Here is a 21,217-nt window from a genome sequence, read left to right on the forward strand (position 1 = left end):
TCCCAGTCTAGCAGCAGGTTATAGCAGGTAACAAGAGCACTCAGTATAGAAGGTAGCCCATATTTGTCAGAAAATATAAATTAGGATTATGTTTGGGGCCTGAGTGACAGAGACCCAGAATTCCAGTGGGTCAAACTAGGTAGAAATTGATCTCCTACATAAAAGTCTGAAGGACAGCAACCCTGGGTTCAAGCGGTATTTCTCCTGTGCTGAGTCCTCAGGGACTCTGACTTTCAGCTCACAGTTCCATTTTCCTAAGATGGGACTTTTGTTCTCAGCATCCACGATGGCAGCTACAGTGCCAGTCATCACATTCACATTCCAGGTAGTAGGATGTAAAGGGCAAAGAGATGAAGGGTTTAAACAAGTTGCTTTTTAAAGAAAAGGTTCCAGAAACTGTCACGTGGTACATTTGCCTACATCTCATTAAGTTGGTTACATGGCTACACATAGATGTGGCGGAGACTAGGAAGCACAGCCCTTATCCTGGTTGTGTCCGTGCCCAGTTAAAACTCAGAAGTACTCCTTTATAGATGAGGAGGACAGCAGATCTCGGGAAGCCAAGCCCAGTCTGTCATAGGCTACAAGGGGACCACAGAGTCGGAGCAGGAATTCTGGGTTGCGGGTGAGGAGTGCCGGAGGGCTCCCAAGAGAGAAGACACATGTTTTCTGTCTTTGAGGATGAGTAGAAGTTTGGTGGTGTCTGACAGATGGCCCACTGAGTGGTGCACGAGTGGTCTGTCAGCCTTGGTCTGCTTTGCTGTTAAATAGCGCGATGTCTGAATGGACAGGAGAAAGCCAGAGGACTCCCCACACCCATGCAGCTGCGCGTCCAGCAGCCACACGTTCCGGTCTTGACGTTGTCACCAGATCTGTTACACACTCCCGGGACTCGATGAGGCTCAGCACTCATCCTTTTTCTTTTTTTTCTTTTTGGTACCAGGGATTGGACCCAGGGGTGCTCTCTCACTGAGCCACACCCCAGCCTTTTTTATTTTTTCTTTTCAGACAGGGTCTCACTAAGTTGCTTAGGGCCTTGCTAAGTTGCTGAGACTGGCTTTGAACTTGTGACCCTCCTGCCTCAGCCTCAGCAGCCTGAGTCAGTGGGATTACAGGTGAGCACCACCACACCCAGCTTAACACTCATGGGTTTTTTGGTACCGGGGATTGAACCCAGGGGTGCTTAACCACTGAGCCACATCCCCAGCCCTTTTAAAAGTATTTTATTTAGAGACAGGGTCTTGCCAAGTTGTGTAGGGCCTCGCTAAGTGCCGAGGCTGACTTTGAACTCATGATCCTCCTGCCTCTGCCTCCCGAGCTGCTGGGATTACAGGCATGTGCCACCAGGCCCAGCTTCAGCACTCATTCTTAACAGGCCTGTAACAGTCTCTAGAAGAGCAGAGAACAGCACAAGGAGATGAGCTTGAGAGCAAGTTAGCAGATCCTCCGTTAGGTGGAGAATCCGCAGGATGATGTGTGAACAGCTCAATGGCCTGGGACAAGTCATCCACCTCTCAGTGTCTATTTCTTCCTTTATCAAGCAAAGGTAAGGTTACTGATTACCCACCTTGTGGGTCTGCCGTAAGGACCAAGAGGCCACAGGCAAAGAGAGCCTGCAGCGGTGGACTCTCCATAACCACCACACACTTCCACTTGCAAGTAAAGTACTTTCCCACCCATTGTCTCATACTGTGACCAGCTGCCACCCATGTGTGGGTGAGGCAAGGTGGCCATGGGTAGGATTGGGGGTAAGACTGCCCCCGCCACGGCACAGAGAAGACAGGGCTGATTTACCTCACTTGGTCACCTGGCAGCCTAGCTCCAGCATGCTGAGGGCTCAGGTGATGGGGCCCTGAGGAGCAGGGGAGCAGGGGAGCCTGTCTGGATCCATCATGAGATACAACCTGGAGGCTATGGGTGCCAGGGAGAGGAGGGGCTGCGCAGACCTGGAGCTAGAGGTGTGAGAATGAGCTGGAGGGATTTAGGTCAGTGTTGTTAATGAACCTCACTGTACCCATGCTCTGGAATTTGGGAAATTTGGTTAAAATTACAAAACAAGATGGGCACAGTGGTGTGTGCCTATGATCCCTGCAATTCAGAAGGCTGAGGCAGGAGGACTGCAAGTTCGAGGTCAGCCTCAGTAATTTAGTGAGAACCTGTCTCAAAATAAAAATAAAAAGGGCTGGGGATGTGGTTCAGTGATAGAGGGCTGGGGATGTGGTTCAGTGATAGAGCACCCCTGGATTCAGTCTCCAATACCAGGGGTTAAAAAATCACGAAACATTCTCACAGGACATGCCTAGACAGCAACTTATGGGATGTTATTTATCCCCAAACTGAATCTATAAAAGTTGATATCAGTTGTAAGCTCAGTTTGCAGATAAGAACATGGAGGCAGACCAATATCCTTGATGAATATAGATGCAAAGATCCTTAACAAAATACTGGCAAACTGTATCCAAAAACATATTAAGAAAATTGTGCACCACGATCAAGTGGGGTTCATCCCTGGAATGCAAGGATGGTTTAACATCCGTAAATCAATAAACATAATCCATCATGTCAATAGACTTAAGGATAAGAATCATATGGTTATTTCAATTGATGCAGAAAAAGCGTTCAACAAAATACAACACCCCTTCATGCTCAAAACACTAGAAAAAATAGGGATAGTAGGAACATACCTGAACATTGTAAAGGCTATTTATGCTAAGCCCACGGCCAACATCATTCATAATGGAGAAAAACTGAAACCATTCCCTTTAAAAACGGGAACAAGACAGGGATGTTCTCTTTCACCACTTCTATTCAACATTGTCCTCGAAATACTAGCCAGAGCAATTAGGCAGACTAAAGAAATTAAAGGGATATGAATAGGAAAAGAGGAACTTAAGCTGTCACTATTTGCTAATGACATGATTCTATATTTAGAGGATCCAAAAACCTCCTCCAGAAAACTTCTAGACCTCATCAATGAATTCAGCAAAATAGCAGGTTATAAAATCAACATACATAAATTTAAAGCATTTTTTATACACAAGCGATGAAACATCTGAAAGGGAAATGAGGAAAACAACTCCATTTGCAAGAGCCTCAAAAAAAATAAGATACTTGGGAATCAATCTAACCAAAGAGGTAAAAGATCTCTACAATGAAAACTACAAAACACTGAAGAATGAAATTGAGGAAGACCTTAGAAGATGGAAAGGTCTCCCATGCTCTTGGATAGGCAGAATTAGTATTGTCAAAATGGCCATACTACCAAAAGTGCTATGCAGATTCAATGCAATTCCAATTAAAATCCCAATGATGAATATACACAATGGAATATTACTCAGCCATAAAGAATGACAAAATTATGGCATTTGCAGGCAAATGGATGAAATTGGAGAATATCATACTAAGTGAGATAAGCCAATCTCAAAAAGCCAAAGGACGAATGATATCGCTAATAAGTGGAGGATGACACATAAAGGGGGGGAGGGAAGGGTTAATGTTAGGGTTACAGTTAGGGTTAGGGAGGGGGGCAAGTATGGAGGAAGAAAGTACTGTATAGAGGGTAAAGAGGGGTGGGAGGGGTGGGGGGAAGGGAAAAAATAACAGAATGAATCAAACAACATTACTGTATGTAAATTTATGATTACACAAATGGTATGCCTTTACGCCATGTACAAACAGAGAAACAACATGTATCCCATTTGTTTACAATAAAAAAAAAAATCCCAATGATGTACCTTATAGAAATAGAGCAAGCAATCGTGAAATTCATCTGGAAGAATAAGAAACTCAGAATAGCTAAAGCAATCCTTAGCAGGAAGAGTGAAGCAGGGGGTATCACAATACCAGAACTTCAACTATACTACAGAGCAATAGTAACAAAAATGGCATGGTATTGGTACCAAAATAGACAGGTAGATCAATGGTACAGAATAGAGGACACGGACACAAACCCAAATAAATACAATTTTCTCATACTAGACAAAGGTGCCAAAAATATGCAATGGAGAAAAGATAGCCTCTTCAACAAATGGTGCTGGGAAAACTGCAACTAAACTTGTATCTCTCACCCTGCACAAAGCTCAACTCCAATAAAAGCAAGAATCAATAACTGGGATAGAGTCAAACTAAAAGGTTTCTCTCAGCAAAGGAAGCTATCAGCAAGGTGAAGAGAGAACTACAGAGTGGGAGAAAATCTTTGCCACTCATACTTCAGATAGAGCACTAATTTCCAGAATCTATAAAGAACTCAAAAAACTCTACACCAAGAATACAAATAATCCAATCAACAAATGGGCTAAGGAAATGAACAGATACTTCACCGAAGAAGATCTACAAGCAATCAACAAACATATGAAAAAATGTTCAACATCTCTAGTAATAAGAGAAATGCAAATCAAAACTACCCTAAGATTCCATCTCATCCCAATTAGAATGGCGATTATCAAGAATACAAGCAACAATAGGTGTTGGCGAGGATGTGGGGAAAAAGGTACACTCATACATTGCTGGTGGGGTTGGAAATTAGTGCAGCCACTCTGGAAAGCAGTGTGGAGATTCCTCAGAAAACTTGGAATGGACCCACCATTTGACCCAACTATCCCACTCCTTGGCCTATACCCAAAGGACTTAAAATCAGCATACTACAGAGATGCAGCCACATCAATGTTCATAGCTGCTCAATTCACAATAGCCAGACTATGGAACCAACCTAGATGCCCTTCAATTGATGAGTGGATAAAGAAACTGTGGTATATATATACAATGGAATATTACTCAGCCATAAAGAATAATAAAATTATGGCATTTGCAGGCAAATGGATGAAATTGGAGAATATCGTGCCAATCTCAAAAAAACCAAAGGACAAATGATCTTGCTGATAAGCAGATGATGACACATAGTGGGAGGTGGGAGGGGGGCAAGAATGGAGAAAGGAGGGACTGTATAGAGGGAAAAGAGGGGTGGGAGGGGTGGGGGGAAGGAAAAAATAACAGAATGAATTAAACACCATTACCCTATGTAAATGTATGATTACACAAATGGTATGCCTTTACTTCATGTTCACCCAGAGAAACAACATGTATTCCATTTGTTTACAATAAAAATAAATTTAAAAAAAAAAGACAAAAAAAAAAAAAAAAAGAACACGGAGGCAGAGGTTTGGGTGTGGCTCAGTGGTGGAGCGCTTGCCTCGTCTATGTGACGCCTGGGGTTCAATCCTCAGCACCACATAAAGATAAGTAAATAAAATAAAGGTATTGTGTCCATCTACAACTAAAAAAAAAAAATCTTTAAATCTCGTTAGTTTAAAAAAAACAAAGAATATGGGCTTCTTCAACCGCCCTCTGCTGCAGCCAAGGTGCTGGAGCAGCTGGGGTCTGTCTAGCAAGGCTAACTGAACCTAACTATGTGAATTTCCTGCCTTTTGTCTCACTTCCTGTCCCTGCCTCTTCTTTAAGAGTCCTGCTCATCTTCAGGGATTCTGAAGAGGAAACTTTTGAAAAAACTTAAGTTTCTTCCACTTTCCTTCAAAGCTGACTTTGAATAAAATCTATTTTCCTACCAATTTGAATGTTGAGCTGCACGCTAGCCTCAGTCTTCCTCCCTGGGGGGTTTTAGAGCCCGTGGGTACCCCTAAGACCCCTGATCCTCCTTACAGAGACAGCGTCTCACTGCCCTCTATAAGATTCACTAAGCAGATGAGTGACCCAGTCTCTAACCGGTAGGAGCCCTAACTTACAGCTGAGCCTTGCAGCAGGGCCCAGATTTACAGTTAGATAGTTTTTCATTCCTGTCAAATCCCCAACACTCAAATAAGAGAAGGGCAGACTTCAGGTCAGTCTTAGAGAAACTGCAACTCACTTCTCTGAATTATGAACTCTTAAGACTGTCGCCACTGAAAAGCATATTTTGAATACTGACAGCTATTCCCTTGAGCAGACAGGACAGTGTGTCTGCCCAAGTCAAGAGAAGCTCTGCCTACCACAGGATTCAATCCCCGCTCCATCCTGGTTGGCCATTAAAGCTTCAGCTGTTTTCAAGTTTCCAGAGTGTTCTATCATTTGTGTTTCTGGGGCAGAAAATGGAATCTCTTCGCTGAGCTCCTGAAATAACTGTCAGAAGGTTTTACATATTTCAGTACAAAGCAAATGCATTTGTTTCTGGCAGTTGTGACAGGCAGCGCCCAAACATTGAATAATATTTTGATCTTGGTCTCTGAGTGACAACTGTCCCCCAGCAGCACCTGTTCCGTCTGTACTTTGGGGAGCTGACATTTATAGAGCCCCATCACATGCTAAGCGCAGGGCCAAGAGCTTTGCAGATGGGTAGATGATCTCATTCATCAAGTCCAGAAACGTTTGCTAAGCGCCTTCTTTGTGCTGGGCCTGTCCTCAGAGACAGAGGCGAGGACAGCGATGGAGGACACAGAGAGCCAGAGTTTCTACATTTTAAGGGGTGGTTCTAAACAATACCTAAACCCTCGGAAGCATGGAAGATGGACAAGCACCGTGCAGAGGAGGGAAGTGGGTCGAGAGACGGTTTAGGGGCAGGGGAGTCAGGCCAGTCTAGACAGGACAGTGACTGTGGAATGGGAGCCTGAAGGACAAGGAAGAACCAGACATTCCCTCAGAAACTAGAGGAAAGCATGTTCCAGAAAAGGCGACAATGAACACAAAGTCCTGACTGAGCAGATGTTCAGGGTGTCCAAGGGGCAGAGGAACATCCAATGGGCTGAAGGTCAGCTACCAGTGGAGGGAATGCCCTGGTGGCTGATTCTGCAAGACATTTCAAGTCCATGGAACAAGACTGGATCTTATTCCAAGGGCAATGGAGAAGCTGTTGGAAGTTTTAAGCATGGAATGGCCCCGCCTGATGTCTGTCTGTAAAAGGTCCTGGTTGCTGTGTGGAGTCTAGTCTGGGGCTACAAATAAGAGCCCAGGCGGCAGCTCCTATAGTCAGCCAGGGAGGCTGGGGGCTGGAGTTGGGGTTCTCCTCACTCAGATGCCCCTGGTGGGGCCAAGAGGGCGGCTGGAGAGCCCACTGGAGAGTTTTGAGAGAGGCCAGGGAAGGGAAGGTCTGGATGGCACTAGCACATGAAAGGTATTTGAAGCCACCAGACCAATTGAGGTCACTAAGGGAAAACAAATTAATACAGCAGGGAAGGGGACCCAGGACAGAGCAGACCAGCTGGACAGGGAGTCAGCAGAGATGACTGAGAATGGGCAGCCAGTGACAAAAGAAGGCCCTGGCAACCGTGTGACAACATAGAATCAAGAAAGTAAGAAACTCTTTTTACATAGCTGGGGATCAAACCCAGGCCTTGTGCACGTTGGGTACCACTGAGCTAAACTGCCTGTAGAACCAAGGAATGGCCGTTGGTACAGGCACTATGGAAAATAATATATGGGGGGGGGGTCTTTAAAAAACTAAACATAAGGCTGGGGGTGTAGCTGAAAAAGAGAGAGAGAGAGAGTGAGCACTTGCACAAGGCTCTGGGTTCAAGCTCCAGTACCACGAAAAGAAAAGACAAGAAACTAAAAGTGGATCTACCATATGATCCAGCTATCCACTTCTGGGTACATATCCAAGGAAGTAAAATCTGCACATCAAAGAGGTGCTCACACTCCCAGGTTTATTGCAGCTCTGTTCACAGCAGCTAAGACATGGAAGCAACCCAGGAGCCCATCTGTGGATGAGTGGATAAAGAAAAAGGAATATGGACACTCAAGGCAGCATTATTCAGCCAGGAAGAGGAAGGAAATCCTGTCACTTGGAGCCAAATGGATGGAACTGTGAAAGAAGCCAAACACAGAATGAAAAACATGTTCTCCCTTGCATGTGGAAGCTGAAAAGAAAAGAAAGGTCCACCCATCTGAATGCAGGACAGTGCTTCCTGGAGACCAGGCAGGGAGGGGCAGTGGGATGGAGGTTGGATAACTGGTAGCAGAACAGTTAGAAGGAAGGAGTTCCGGCATTGGGCAGCACAGTTCACAAGAACCTATTTCCTGAAGCTCAGGAAGAGAGGGGCTCAAAGGCTCTGCACCTCAGAAAGATGAGGAAACAGAAAGGCTGATCACCCTGATGTGGGAACGCTGTACGCGTGCGCCGAGGTGTCACACTGGACTTCATTGATATGTTCAGTAATTATGTGTTAATTTAAAAATATGATTTAAAGAAAAGAGAGAGTGGGCGTGCCCTGCCCTGGGAAACCCTCTGGAGGACTGCTGGGTTCAAGCACACGGTGTCCCCCTAGGTTGGTGACAGAAGCACAACAGGCAGCTCTGTTAGGGCCCCAACTGGAGGCACACTTGCAAGGTGGGACAGGAGATGTGGGTACAGATGTCTTTCAAGAAGTTCTGGGGTGAGGTCAGGCACAGAGGCAATCCCAGCGACATGGGAGGCTGAGGCAGGAGGATGGCAAGTTTGAGGCCAACTTGGGCACTTAGCAAGACCCTGTCTCAAAATAAAATAAAAATGGCTGGGACATGGGACAGCGATAGAGTGCCTCTGGTTTCAACCTCCAGTAGCACAAAAACAAAAAGAAGAAGTGGAAGAGGAGGAGAACAAGAAGATGAAAGAATGCCCAGAAGTTGGCAAATTTTTTCTGCCAAGAGCCAGAGAGTGATATTGGTTCTCTGCCAGCCGTAGGTTCTCTCTCCCAGTCCTCCACTCAGCTATTTCAGAGCGAAGGTGGTGGCAGAAGCAGATACAAGGCTTGGCTGTGTGCAGTGACACTGCATTTGGAAAAGCAGCTGGTGAAAGGCCTCGTTTGCTTCCCCAGACCCTGCCCTGGACATTTGTTTTTTTCCAGCTCTCCAGGAAAAAAAGGCTGTGCATTGTGGCATTTGATTAACTGCATCTACCAAGGCGCCTTTTCTGGACCTGAACTGGGAGAAATGCTAACAAGGGCAGGTGAGATGGTTACTCACCTGGGACACCAGGACCATCAGGTCCAGAGGCTGTGTTTGGGGAGAGAGTGGAGTGTCTATGGGACCTGGAAGAGGGCCCAGAGGGTGGAGATGGGATTGGCCGGAACCAGACAGGGCCGTGCAGGACAGTTCACACCAACGTGAGAGGATGCGCTCTCAGGTGTGGCAGGTGTTCTGTTGGGCTTTAAGGGGGAGTGGGGGACAGAGGGGAGCAGGGGGACAGGGACGGGCTGCCCGGGAGGTGTGGTCACCTTTGCACTTTGAAAAGACTGCAGGGGCTCAAACTAGGGTGGCAGGACTGGAAAGGCAAGAATGCAGCGCTGGTGGGAGGGATGCTGAGGGGACATTGCAGGGCAGAGGAGGGCAGGCGTGGGGGATGGCCAGACTGCAGGTCTACCCTGGGGACTGCTGAGGAAGAAGAGGCAGGAAGACCCTGGGTGCTGCAGCCAGGGTAGGAGGATGAGCCGCTGTTCTCCCCCACTGCTACCTGCCTGCCTGCCTTTCTTTTTTTTTTTTTTTCTTTTTCTTTCTTTTTATTTATTTGTTTTATTTATTTTTTTGTGGTCCTGGGGATTGAACCCAGGGACACTCTACCACGGAGCTACACCCCCAGTCCTTTTTATTTTTATAGAAGAGTCTTGGTAAGTTACCTAGGCTGGCTTCAAGCTTGCAATCCTCCTGCCTCAGCCTCCTGAGCAGCTGGCCCACTGCTGTGCTTCTGTGGTGCCCCCCTACCCACCAGGCTCCACTCATCCATGGGCCATCTGGGGCCTACAGGGCCCTGCACTGAGAAGATGAGGTAGACCCAGGGCAGGGGCATAGAGTGCTCTTCTGACAAAAGACCACCGATGCTCCAGAGAACCTAAGCTTTCTGCAGCTTGGGGCTCCTGGGGGTCCCAGTCTAGGCCTCCCCCTTTACCTGAGGGTGGTGGGATCTCCTGCTCCAGAATGACTTCTGGGAGGTTTTCTTAGAAGTGAAGAAAGAGAAATTTCTTCCTAAGGAAGGAAAGAAGCTGTTCTTTTGTCCCTTCTGACCATGGGATGCCAAGATTGCAGGCCAGGAGTTTGGAGATGGTCCCTCCCTGGACACCAGGGACTCTACACAAGCCACTCACACCAAACACTCATCTGAGCACAGCCTCAGGCAATCTGGAGCCTCTCTGTGCCTTCTACTTGCTGAATGACCTCAGCAAGTCACCTCACCTCTCAGATCCTGTTAAAGAGCTGGAATACTGTCTACCTTGAAGGGCTGTTCAGCTAATTAAAGGAAATAGTATCTGAAGAGTCCTGTGTGCAGGGAAGACATGCAACTCACATGGAAAATAAAAATAAAAAAGGATTGTTTCCAAAAGAAAAACAAAAAAACCTGGAACCCTACAAAATCAGAATGAATAAATGTGGGATTAAACGTTTACAAAAGAAAATCTAGGGCTGTAATTCAGTGGTAGAATGTGAGCCCAGTGTGAATGAGGCCCTGGGTTCCTCCCAGGACCACAAAAAATAAAAAAACAACTATCAAGCTCGTAACCTGTTAAATTGAATATTCATTAAAATGTCATTAAATGTGAATATAGTCACACTGGAATTTTTTGAATGGAGACAATTACACTTAGGGTTTTTTCCATGTTGAAAAATATCTGTGTGCGCATGCCTGCTGGGAAGTCTGTCTGCTAAGTGGGTGAGTAAATGTCAATGCTCAGAGAATTAACAGGTGAGAGTGTCTGGCCTGAGTCAACGGTGACTGTTCTAACTTCCGGACAACTCTGTGCCTGGCTCGGTGCCAAGGGTCTCGAGCCTTCTGGTCCCTGTGCCTAGGTTGGGCTAACCCAGCTGCTGGGCCTGAAGCTCACTGGTGTCTCAGATGCTGCAGCATTTGACTCACTGGATCTCCAGAGACTGTTGCTGCTGGTCTTCCCACCACAACTGAGTCCTCCCCTTTCCCTACCTGAGACCCTCAGATCTCAGTTTAGAGCCATTCATGACCCCGTCATGGCTGCCTCTGCACCCTGTGCCCCCATTGCAGTGCCCAAACCCCACGCCATGATTACATTATGGATGGTGACAGGGCCTCAGCTTGTCTCCACCACTGTGTCCCTTAATGGTCAGCACAGGGCCTGTGATATGACTGTTGAGTGAAATAGAACTAGTGACCCAAGGCAAGCTGCGCCCTGAATTTCAGTTTTCCTGACTCTGGTGTGAGGTAGAGTCAGTGTGTCATCAGGTTGTCAAGAGGATGACAAAAAACAGACAGAGAACGGAGCACGGTGCCAGCCCCTGCAGACACCTGTTCACAGGAATCTGCTCTTGAAACTCAAGCCCTTCCCCTCCTGCCCAGCAATCGTGCTGAGTGAACTCAAACTACTGATCATAAGCACTGGCATTTCAGTTAGTTTGAGAGTCCCTGAGAGAGAATCTGGCCTGGGGACATGAATGCTCTGGCTCCCCCTGCTCCGTCAGGGGTGTTGGGAGTGGCAGAGGGCAGGGGGGCCCATAACTGGTATCTTACCCTTTGTCAGTCGTTTTCTCTGTGAAATTAATTCTTCTCTCCGGAATCTCTCTGGATCCAATTCCGAGTAGTCCCAACTATTATAGCCATGGGGGCGAGGATATGTCCCTAAGAGAGTGGAGAGTGAGAGTGGACACTGGCCAAAGAGAAGGGAAGCAGACCACCCAGGACTGAGGAAGACAAAGTCTCCGAGGCCCCTGGGGACCTGGGGCACAGGACTTCTAGTACACCCCACCCCAGGCTGCCTGTGGCCTTGGAGGGGTCACTTCCTCTCTAGAGGGTTTGGGTCTTCATCTGGAAAATGGGGCCTGCTACTGCCTGCCTCCCCCACCTAATGGGTTGAGGTCAGACGACAGGTATGTGCAAATATGGAGGCGCACAGTTACCGCTTCCCACCCATCTCCCCTGATCTGCTGGACGGTGAGCTCCCTGAGGGCATGGGCTGGGTCTTGGTCATCTCTGGCCTCCAGGGTATCCTGCTGGACCTGGTGCTCAGCAAGTGTTTGTTAAGCAGGGACTGGGGTTGTAGCTCAGGGTAGAGCTTTCCTAGCATGTGCAAGACCCTGGGTTCCATCCCCTGCACGATAAAGAAAAGAAAAAAGAAAAAAAATAGTCTGTTAAACATGTTATGACACTTTTAGTTCAGTGTCAAAAATGGTGGTGCTTCCAAGGGTACTTAAGAAACTTGGGCCCCTGAGCAAAGCTGCTGATTCCTTGGATGAAGCCAGTGGACAGGAGCTTGATTACTGGGGATGAGTTGGAAGAAGATGGAGCCTTGGGCAAAAAGACTGAGAAGGAAGAGCTAGGAGAGGGTCCAAGAGCGGCAGGCAGAATGCCACAGTGGTCAGAGACCTGGCTTTGGAGGCACCAGCTAGACCGATCCCTGCCACCTTTGTTTGCCGTTGGGCGTCCTTGATGCTCCATGTTAAGAAGATTAAACAGGTTTCAGGAATGCTTTGGCACAGCAGGTCCGAGACTGCTGGCCTCAGAGAGGCCTTAGGAAAGCCTGTAAGCCTGGCTCTTGGCTGGTGTCTGGGAACTCGGTGGGGCGACAGTTCCTTACTGATATAAAAACCTTCTCTGAAACTGAGTGGGCTCACTGTGCCAGACTGCATGGTGTGGCTTATGCCCACACCTTCTCTTCTAGAATTGTGATAAGTGATTGACAGAGGTGTCTTCATGATAACCCCTGATGACAGCTTTGGCCACTGCATCTGTAATGGGCAGAGACATCACATACGGGTTGCTACATTTTCATTGCAGGGGAAGAGTGGCTGGGTGGGAGTCCTTGTGGGAGGGGGACAGCACAAGGGAGCCTGTCTTTCCCATTGGGATCCAGTGAAGTATCCTTACTGTATCACCAATCAGGAAGCTCTGCCTTGATTACCGTTGTATGCTGACCTGCAAGTTCTTCTAATGTGGCGGGTGACTTTGGGAGCCCCCAACACAGCAGAATGGGTAAAAAGTGCTTACTTGGCACAGAATCTAGCACACAGGAACCTTGCAATAAACAGCTTAGGAAACATCTAGGCTAAACTGGGGCAGCGGGGAAGGGCCCTGAAGGGCGGCTGTGTGTGCAGGTGGAGGGGCTACGGTTGGCCACTTGGGTCACATGGACCATGGAAAGGTGGGATTATCTAACCAGCATACCACTTTGGATCCTGCAGCCATTGGCACATGGTAAACCAACAGGGTTGAGCCGAAACTTGGGTATCTATTAAGAGAGGAGCCCAAGTTCCTTGCAGAGGTAGCTGGGCATGAAAACCAGATGAGGAGGGGGCGTCTTGGAACTGCTTTGAGGCAGCAGGAAACTCCATACTCCTTGGGGCCTTAACAGTACACTTTACTCTCTGGTATTTAGTAAAGAAAAACAAGGGCTTGAGGAAGGTGTTAAGGCACCTGAGAATGTACCTAGGGCTCTAATGGAGAACTTCCTTCCAGAACTGCAGCCCCAGAAGGAAGCAGTCAGCTCTCACCTGCCATCCACAGGTACATGGTGTCACAGATGTCCGACTTGAATTCGTGGGTGTTGAACCAGGACTGTGGGAAGCAGCAGCAGAAGCTGGTGTACAGAGCTTTGCTCAAAAGTGACGGCAATCTCTAGGGGGATGAACAGAGCTCAGGCAACCTCCTCGACATCTCTGCCCCCCAAGAGAACCCCTGACTTCAGAAACGACCTGCACTAAAATTCCTTCCCAACAACAAGCTGCCTTTCTGCTGTTTTTTTTTTTTTCCTTTTTCTCTTTCTTTTTTCCCCAGTACTAGTGATTGAACCCGGGGTGCTTTACCACTGAGCTCTATCGCCTGTCCTTTTTATATTTTATTTTGAAACAGAGTTTTGCTAAATTACTGAGGGTCTGGCTTTGGATTAGTGATCCTCAACCTGGAATTATAGGATTATAGGCATGTACTACCCTTCCACAGCCCTGCCTGGTTTTTCTTCTTTCTCTCAGGCCTGGGGATTGAACCCAGGGCTTTGCACATGCTAGGCAAGCACTTGACTACTGAGCTACATCCCCAGCCCCTCTTCTTGTTCTTAAGAGGAGTAAAATCTGTTTTCTGGACAGATTTTCCTCTGTATCTCCTTACCCTATCAGAGGACCACTCCTCAACCATCATGTTGTTTGGCCAACAGCCTCCTCCCTCCCTCGAGCCCCTTTATGTGAGCAGTTAGCCCCTTCTGCGCTTGGCCAAAAAGTAGCCAAGAAGGTGACAAGAGATCTATACCCATATTACCAGTGCCCACGGCAGGAATGGCTCTTTTTTTAAAATTTTAGTTATAGATGGACATAATACCTTTACTTTTCATTTATTGATGTGGTGCTGAGGATTGAACCCAGAGCCCCACCCATGTGAGGCAAGCACTCTGCCACAGAGCCACAACCCAGCCAAGTAATGGTTCTTTATGTCATGTAACGTATATGCCAGGATTTTCGCACAGTGTGTCATTTGCCTCTTAACTTTGTCTATATTAATTTTTTAGAATTATGTAGGTAAATCAATCAGTCTTTTCCCTAGGGCTTGTCTCCTCCAAGTCATATGTAGAAAGCCCTCCCTCACCGCCAGGCATGTGAAGTATCCAGTCATGTTTCCTTCTAGCAATCCCTTTAGTACTTATGTTCATACACATCCATATAAAAAGGACATATGTATGTTCACACTTTTAATTTTAATATTCCAGGCTTACTTAAATCCTATAGAAATCTATAAAATAGAAAAAGAAAGTTTCTTACAACCTCAGTCACCAGAGATAAATATTGTTAAGAGTTTGATAAATATTTTTCCAAATTTTCTTCTCTTCTTTGGCACATATCACCCAGCGATGGGGCTGTGTTCTGAGAAGTGCGTTGTTGGTTGACTTTGTCACTGCATGAACGTCAGAGTGTACTTACATAAACTAAGAATGCTGTGACATCTCTGGGAAATAAAATCGCAGGCCATAGCCATAATATGCAATTCACTGTTGACCAAACCATCATTGTGGGGAGCATGGCTATTTATGTATTTGAACACAGAGTTGTATGAATTGCTTTTCTATTAAAATACATCATTACGTTTTCTACCAGGAGCATGTACAGCTCTACTGTATTTCTGTAGCTGCTGCCTTAGAAGAGGGTGTACAGAGACACCACGCTTCCTAATCACTGCTCCGTAGAAAGAATGCTCAGGGCGTGCTCTTGCCGCCAGAGGCGAACAGCAACCCAACACGCTGCTTTTCTGAGAAGTGGAGGATGCTCACTTTCAAGAGTGCCTCTTCAAAATGGGATCTGGGCTGGCGAAACAGAAGAAGGGCGTAGTGCCGGGATATCCTGTCGAGAAGCTTGTTCTGGACCTCCTTGTTTGGCTGCCAGGAACACAAACGGGGAAGAAGTCACTGAGCCCCTGTTGAGGCAGCAAGGGGCTGGCACTCCTTGAGTGCTACTCTCATTGTCAGGAATCGGCTTCTCCAGCTATTTAACCCCATATGCTTCATGAAATAGCCTACTTGCCTGTGGCATCAGATTCACGAAGCATGAGCCTAGAGGCAGCATGCTGTTGAAGAAGGCACACTAACTTTGAGCCATGGGTCCTGAGTTCTAATCTCAGCACTGCCCTGGAGCCGTCACGTAATGTGGACTAGTCCCTGTGGCTCAGGAGAGCCACAGGATATTGGATGATGGCTGATATGCAGGGCCCACAGGTGAAACCTGGGTGGTGGGGGGACAAAGTGACAGAGGAGTCTGTAGGGGTGATCCACAGGATCCAAGGATCTGGTAGCTCATGTTAAAGAGGTTGGAATTTGTTCCAAAGAAAAGCAAGCAAGGAAAAGGAACGATTGGATTTGCATTTACCTGGTACCTTTCGTGAAATATCCACCAAAAGCTATCCAGCCACATGGCTCTGGGAGAAGGAGAAGAGAGAAACTTCTCTAATTCGCTCTCTGAACAGAAAGACTTGGGAAAAAAAAATAAAAAGACAAAATCTATATTATATTTATTTTTCAAATTCACCTTGAGCCACAACCAGATTCATAACTGTCTTCACTCAAAACCTGCCTTTCCTCCCGTGCCTGTGGTTTGCCATTGCTATGAAGAGCACCAGCTCCTGCCAGTCATCTGTGGAGTCCATATATTTTGGAGTCATCAGAAAAGCTGCCTAATCTCAAAGTGAGTGCCACAATTTGCCTGGTCCTAAGCCAGGTGTTTTTATGTATTCTCATTTAACCCTACAATAATCTTATGAAGCACATATGGCCATCACAGACTAGGAAATGAGGCTTCACAGATTAGGAGACTGAGGCCTGAAGAGCTGGAGAGCATTGACCTTGGTCAGCAAGGGGCAGAGCCAGGACTGGAACCCTCACTCTAGATGCAATTCCGTGTCTGCTTCCTCCAACCCTCACCCACCAGGACCAGTCGACAGCGACCAGCGGCAGCCCATGTAGATATCATACAGATGGAAAAGGCTGGGCCAGAAGAGTCCTTTATTTTCCTTCCTGTTTTCAGAACTATCATTTATATAGCTCTCAGGTTTCCAAAACATTTTTTCATATAAATCATCTTTTGGTCCCAAATATCAACAATTCACACTGTTATAAGCCAACGTTATCTGTGTATTCCTGACACTAATGCTTCACCAAGTTAGGCCTTCTGTCTGTGTTGGCAGCCTTTTGCCACTTGGACCATCAGATTCTTTTGAGTGAATAACAAACATACAGGAGCTGGGGATGTGGCTCAATGGTAGAGTACCTGCCTGTCATGCATGAGATCCTGGGTTTAAACCCCAGCACTGCAAAACAAACAAACAAACAAACAAACAAACACATGGAATTCTAAAATTAAAACAAATTTAGCTTTCATTGTTATGTAACCAGTCTTGAACCTTGCCCTGGATCCAAAGCTGCCACTGTCATATCATGTACTCAGATGGGACTGATTCAGACATGGCCACAGCCAGGCAGCAGGAAGAGGCCAGGAAGAAGGGAGGGAGGGAGAGTGGGAAGAATGAGAGGAGAAAGAGAGAAAGAGAGAGAGGGGAGGGTAGGCGGAGAAGTAGAAGAGATGATCAAAGATGCTGGGTCCCAGGAAAGGCAGGCAACTAGTTAAGAACTGAGGGGACAATGACCAGAGCTGCTCTGGGGACACAAGAGTTAAGTGATCATGACAGATGAAGAGGCCCAGCTATTGAGCTGCAGGGGTTACTTCCTGGTGTCCTCCTTGGCTGGCCTCCTTACGGTTCTCCCCGTCAGCATGCACACATGGTGTCCCGGGCTTGGCATGCTCCCCTTCTGAGGCACCAGCAGGTTCGAGAGCAAGTTCTCAGGGTAATGTGCTCACCATGAGGGACAGGAAGGAAATATTCTAACTGACATGTGACTAGAAAGAAAAGTTTGGCTCACTGATATGCAATGGAGTAGTTGTCAGAGAAACACATGCAGGGCTTATAAAGACATGCCAATGAGGGTGCATGTCCACATTTTTTACCAATAGGTTAATTATCAAGATACCCTGGAGACCACTGCACTGGGACAAGGTGTCTAAGTTTGGGAGTGAATTTGGGTTGTGGTTCCCCACTCAGCACAGTACCCTGAAGCACATGGCCCCAGGCAGAATCCTCAGTTGCTCCTAGGCTGTGAAAGGGGGACAGCTGTCTGCCCACCCCCTGCCACCCTGCCATGGGCCAGAGCTGTCCCTTGGCCGGGTGGGCTGCGGGCTCTCTTTCCTTACCTTGCCACTGAAGGGGTTTTTCTCTGCCCGAATCACGTTGCCCACCATGTCACAGAAGTCCACGCCATTAGGAAGCTCGTTGGGCCTGCAGTCATTAAATGTGGGAGGCTGATACAACTCGGCCAAAAGATTCTTATCTGCTGTTTTCTGAAGCAAAAGAGCAGAACATGAAAATGGGGACATGGTTTTGACAGTTTAAAATAATAGGATAGCTTCCCCTTTTTATTATGAAGATAGTATAACAACCTCATAGACACTGAGAAAATGAGAGAATGTTCACGACCCAGCACCCCTTACCAGCACCTATGCACATGAGTTCTATGCTCCTTTAAAGGCTTTGAGCACATGTATCCAAATACATATCTAACTTTAATTGTCACCCACACACTTTTACATTCTGCTTTATCTACTTTACTTTAGGTTTTTTGTATTGTCTCCAAAATCATCAGTTAATATGCTATAATTTAACTAGACACAGTGGTGCATGCCTGTGATTCCAGCAACTCAGGAGGTTGAATCAGGAGTGTTGCAAGTTCAAGGCCAGCCTGAGGAACTTAGTGAGTCACTAAGTTTTTAAGAGACACTTTCTTTCTTAAAAAATAAAAAGGGCTGGGAATGTGGTTCATTGGTGAAGCACCCCTGGGTTCAATCCGCACACACAAAAAAACCAACAACAACAAATTCTTGGAGCATGTATTCCTGCTCCCCCTTGGGTCACTTTTTTGCATGAATTCCTTGAAATGGTAACACCAAATCCAAGACCCTGACCATCTTTATGGTATTTAATATATACCATTCAACTGATTTTAGAACAAAATGAAAACATGATGATTATAAAAATGCAAAAACAGAAAAGTAGAAAGAGGGAGTTGACTGCTATCACCCAAAGGCACCCACTGGAAACTTTCTGACAGACTGAACAACATTTTCTATTTTCTTTTTGGTACTGGGGATTGAACCCAGGGGCACTTTACCACTGAGTCACATCCCCAGCCCTTTTTATTTTTTATTTTGAGACAGGGTCTCAGTCTCACTGAGTTGTTCAGCACCTCACTAAGTTGCTAAGGCCGGCCTCAAATTTGTGCTCCTTCTGCCCAGCTTCAGTCTGCCGAGCTGCTGGGATTACAGGCACCTGCCACTGTGCCTGGCAGATGAACTACTTTCTCATTGAGCTGTGGTGACTGGCACTGGGAGAGCAACTTGGTGATCTGCTGCATTGACCCTGAGTCATGTCAGCTCTGCTCCTTATTAGCTAGACCACCTTGGACAAGATAATCCTGCTCAGCCACCATCAATGGTGAGTAAGACAATTTCACTGCAGCCTCATCCATGAGTCTTCTTGATGTTTGGAACTTGTAAGGCTAAAATGTATAAAAAGGTAACAACAGCATGCTGTTTTGCACACTCCGGCATTTAAAGCTTTGAGTGTTTATTTCCTGGGTAGTTTAAAAAACAAGTAGAGAAAAAAAATTTTTTTTGTGGTGCTGGGGATGGAACCCAGGACCTTATGCATGCTAGGCAAGCGCTGTACCACTGAGCTACACCCCAGTCAGCTGCTGGACTGAGCAGGAAGTGGGGCCCTTCCATGGAGGAGCTGCAGGACCCTGGGCACATCACCTGACTTTCGTCCTGAACCTCAGCTTGCAGGGGCATTGGCGATGGTCGCTATAACTGCCCTCTTCTGTGAGTCAGGGCAGCCACTCAGGGACCTGCCGGGTGGACAGTCCAGGAGCTGCCCTGCAGCATCTCAGCGAGACTGAAGGCCTTATTTCTAAGGGGAAATACACTCTCAGTTCCAAAAGTAGCGCATACACATGGCTCTGCAGTGCTCTCCCTTCTGGGGTGGGGTCATCTCTGCCCTTTTGGGGGGTTCATGAGAAATTCCAGAGTTGCCAAAGTATTTTAAGATCTTCTTTGTAAAAGGGAACTCTGTGTTTCCCATCAAATCACCACCTAGGCACCAAATGCCCCTCCCCAGGAATAGAACCTAGTTCTTGCCTAGTAGAAACAATCAGAAACAGACCCGCAATCAGTCCCTTACCTTTTTTACAAAGGAAGACTTGACATTCTTGAATTCTGAGCCTTGGCAGATATAATGTGCTCTTCTCTGTTTCTTGACTGTAGAATGGAGGAAAAGAAATCAAAACGAGGAGCCACAGGCAGTGTGCATGACTGGGCGGGGACTCGTCATTGGACCTAAGCTGTTCGATGACACTCATCGAGCTGATCTCACTAGGTCCCACCTGTCTGACTTACTGAGATCCCCTCTATCAGGTTAGACCACGTGCTCCGAAGAGGTGGACAACCGTGTACCTTTAGGCATGTTGTTCTCCTCTCCCAAGCCCTGTTTCCTCTTCCACAAAATGTCTTTAAAGGGTCCCTGGGTGTGTCACAGAGTAGCTGGTCCCTAAATGGTACCCTCTTCCCTCTGTTCTTGCCCAACTTGAGGAAGTCAGACTTAAGTCTTCTCATCTGCAACTCTGAATTCCTACCCAATTGTGTTTCAAAAATTGGAAAATGAGGGGTGGGGCTGGGCTGGGTGGTGCAGTGCCTGCCTCCCAACAAGGCCTTGGGTGTGATTCCCAGCTCTGCAGAAAAGCAAACAAAAACTTCAAAAATCAAAACTGAGGGCTGGGTAGATAGCTCAGTCGGTAGAGTGTTTGCCTTGTAAGCACAAGGCCCTGGGTTCCATCCCCAGCACCGCAAAAAAAAAAAAAAAAAAAATCAACTGAAAAACTCAAACCCCTGACAACCGCATCAAGGCCATGAGAAGGGATTTTTGCCTCTGTCTCCTGCGCTGACGTGACTGTGACTTTTCTCCCTTAAAGCCTTCTTCTCCAATTCAAATTTTTCAATTGCCTTAAAAAACAGGAAGAAAAAAAATGAGGCATTAGGGTTTAATGCAAATCCTGGGAATCAGGCCTTCTTCCTTGTTGGCACCTAAAAGGCCTGGAGCAGTCTTGGCCAGCACTTCCTGTCTCCCCTGGGGGCACCATCCATGGTCCTGGGGTCACTGACATCCTCCCAAATACCATCAGTCCATCTTCCATAGCGCAGCCCTCTCACACTGCCCCTCTGAGGACACGATTTGGAACAGGGTTCTAATCACAGCCTCACAGATTATAAGTGTCAGTTGAATCTTTCTGTAAAAGGGGGATAACAATACCTACTCTCAGGGTCCTTAGAAGGATCAGAGATGAAACACTTAGTGTACCTTAAAACACCGTCACAAAGGCTAGCAGATGGGGCTGCTCACTAAGGGGAAACTATTATTGTTATTAATCATGATACCCTGGACCTCTCAAGAATCTTCTTTTGATCTCTCTGATTCTCCACTCCCGCCCCTTAGAAAAGGAAAGAAAGAAAAATGAACATCAGTGACCCACTTGCACTGATCATCAGCCGAAAACCCAGTACTGCACTGGGATAGCAGTTATCTCTGCACCAGGTGCTGGGTGCTATCTACCAGGGCGCAATAGATAATGAAACCAGTCTGGCAGCAGGAGTTGAGTCAGCTACTGCCTAGTGTATAAAGGGCACGGCAAACTGTGGCCCACAGAGGTGGCCGGGGTGGCCA

General features: G+C 46.9%; 1 protein-coding gene across 1 annotated transcript in view; it reads right to left on the bottom strand.

Annotated features, from left to right (window-relative positions):
• Window positions 1–21,217, bottom strand: part of FAM227A (family with sequence similarity 227 member A) — a 63,293-nt gene that overhangs the window by 17,780 nt on the left and 24,296 nt on the right. The window contains exons 4-11 of the mRNA XM_079140780.1: window positions 20,424–20,499; window positions 19,682–19,758; window positions 17,641–17,787; window positions 15,766–15,867; window positions 15,174–15,278; window positions 13,411–13,534; window positions 11,435–11,542; window positions 9,848–9,924 (exon numbers count right to left, since the gene is read on the bottom strand). Coding sequence (XP_078996906.1) covers window positions 9,848–9,924; window positions 11,435–11,542; window positions 13,411–13,534; window positions 15,174–15,278; window positions 15,766–15,867; window positions 17,641–17,787; window positions 19,682–19,758; window positions 20,424–20,499 — 816 coding nt within the window. The remainder of the gene's footprint in view (window positions 1–9,847; window positions 9,925–11,434; window positions 11,543–13,410; window positions 13,535–15,173; window positions 15,279–15,765; window positions 15,868–17,640; window positions 17,788–19,681; window positions 19,759–20,423; window positions 20,500–21,217) is intronic.

The sequence above is a fragment of the Sciurus vulgaris genome, assembly GCF_902686455.1.
Source record: "Sciurus vulgaris genome assembly, chromosome: 5".
In the NCBI taxonomy this organism is placed as follows: domain Eukaryota; kingdom Metazoa; phylum Chordata; class Mammalia; order Rodentia; family Sciuridae; genus Sciurus; species Sciurus vulgaris.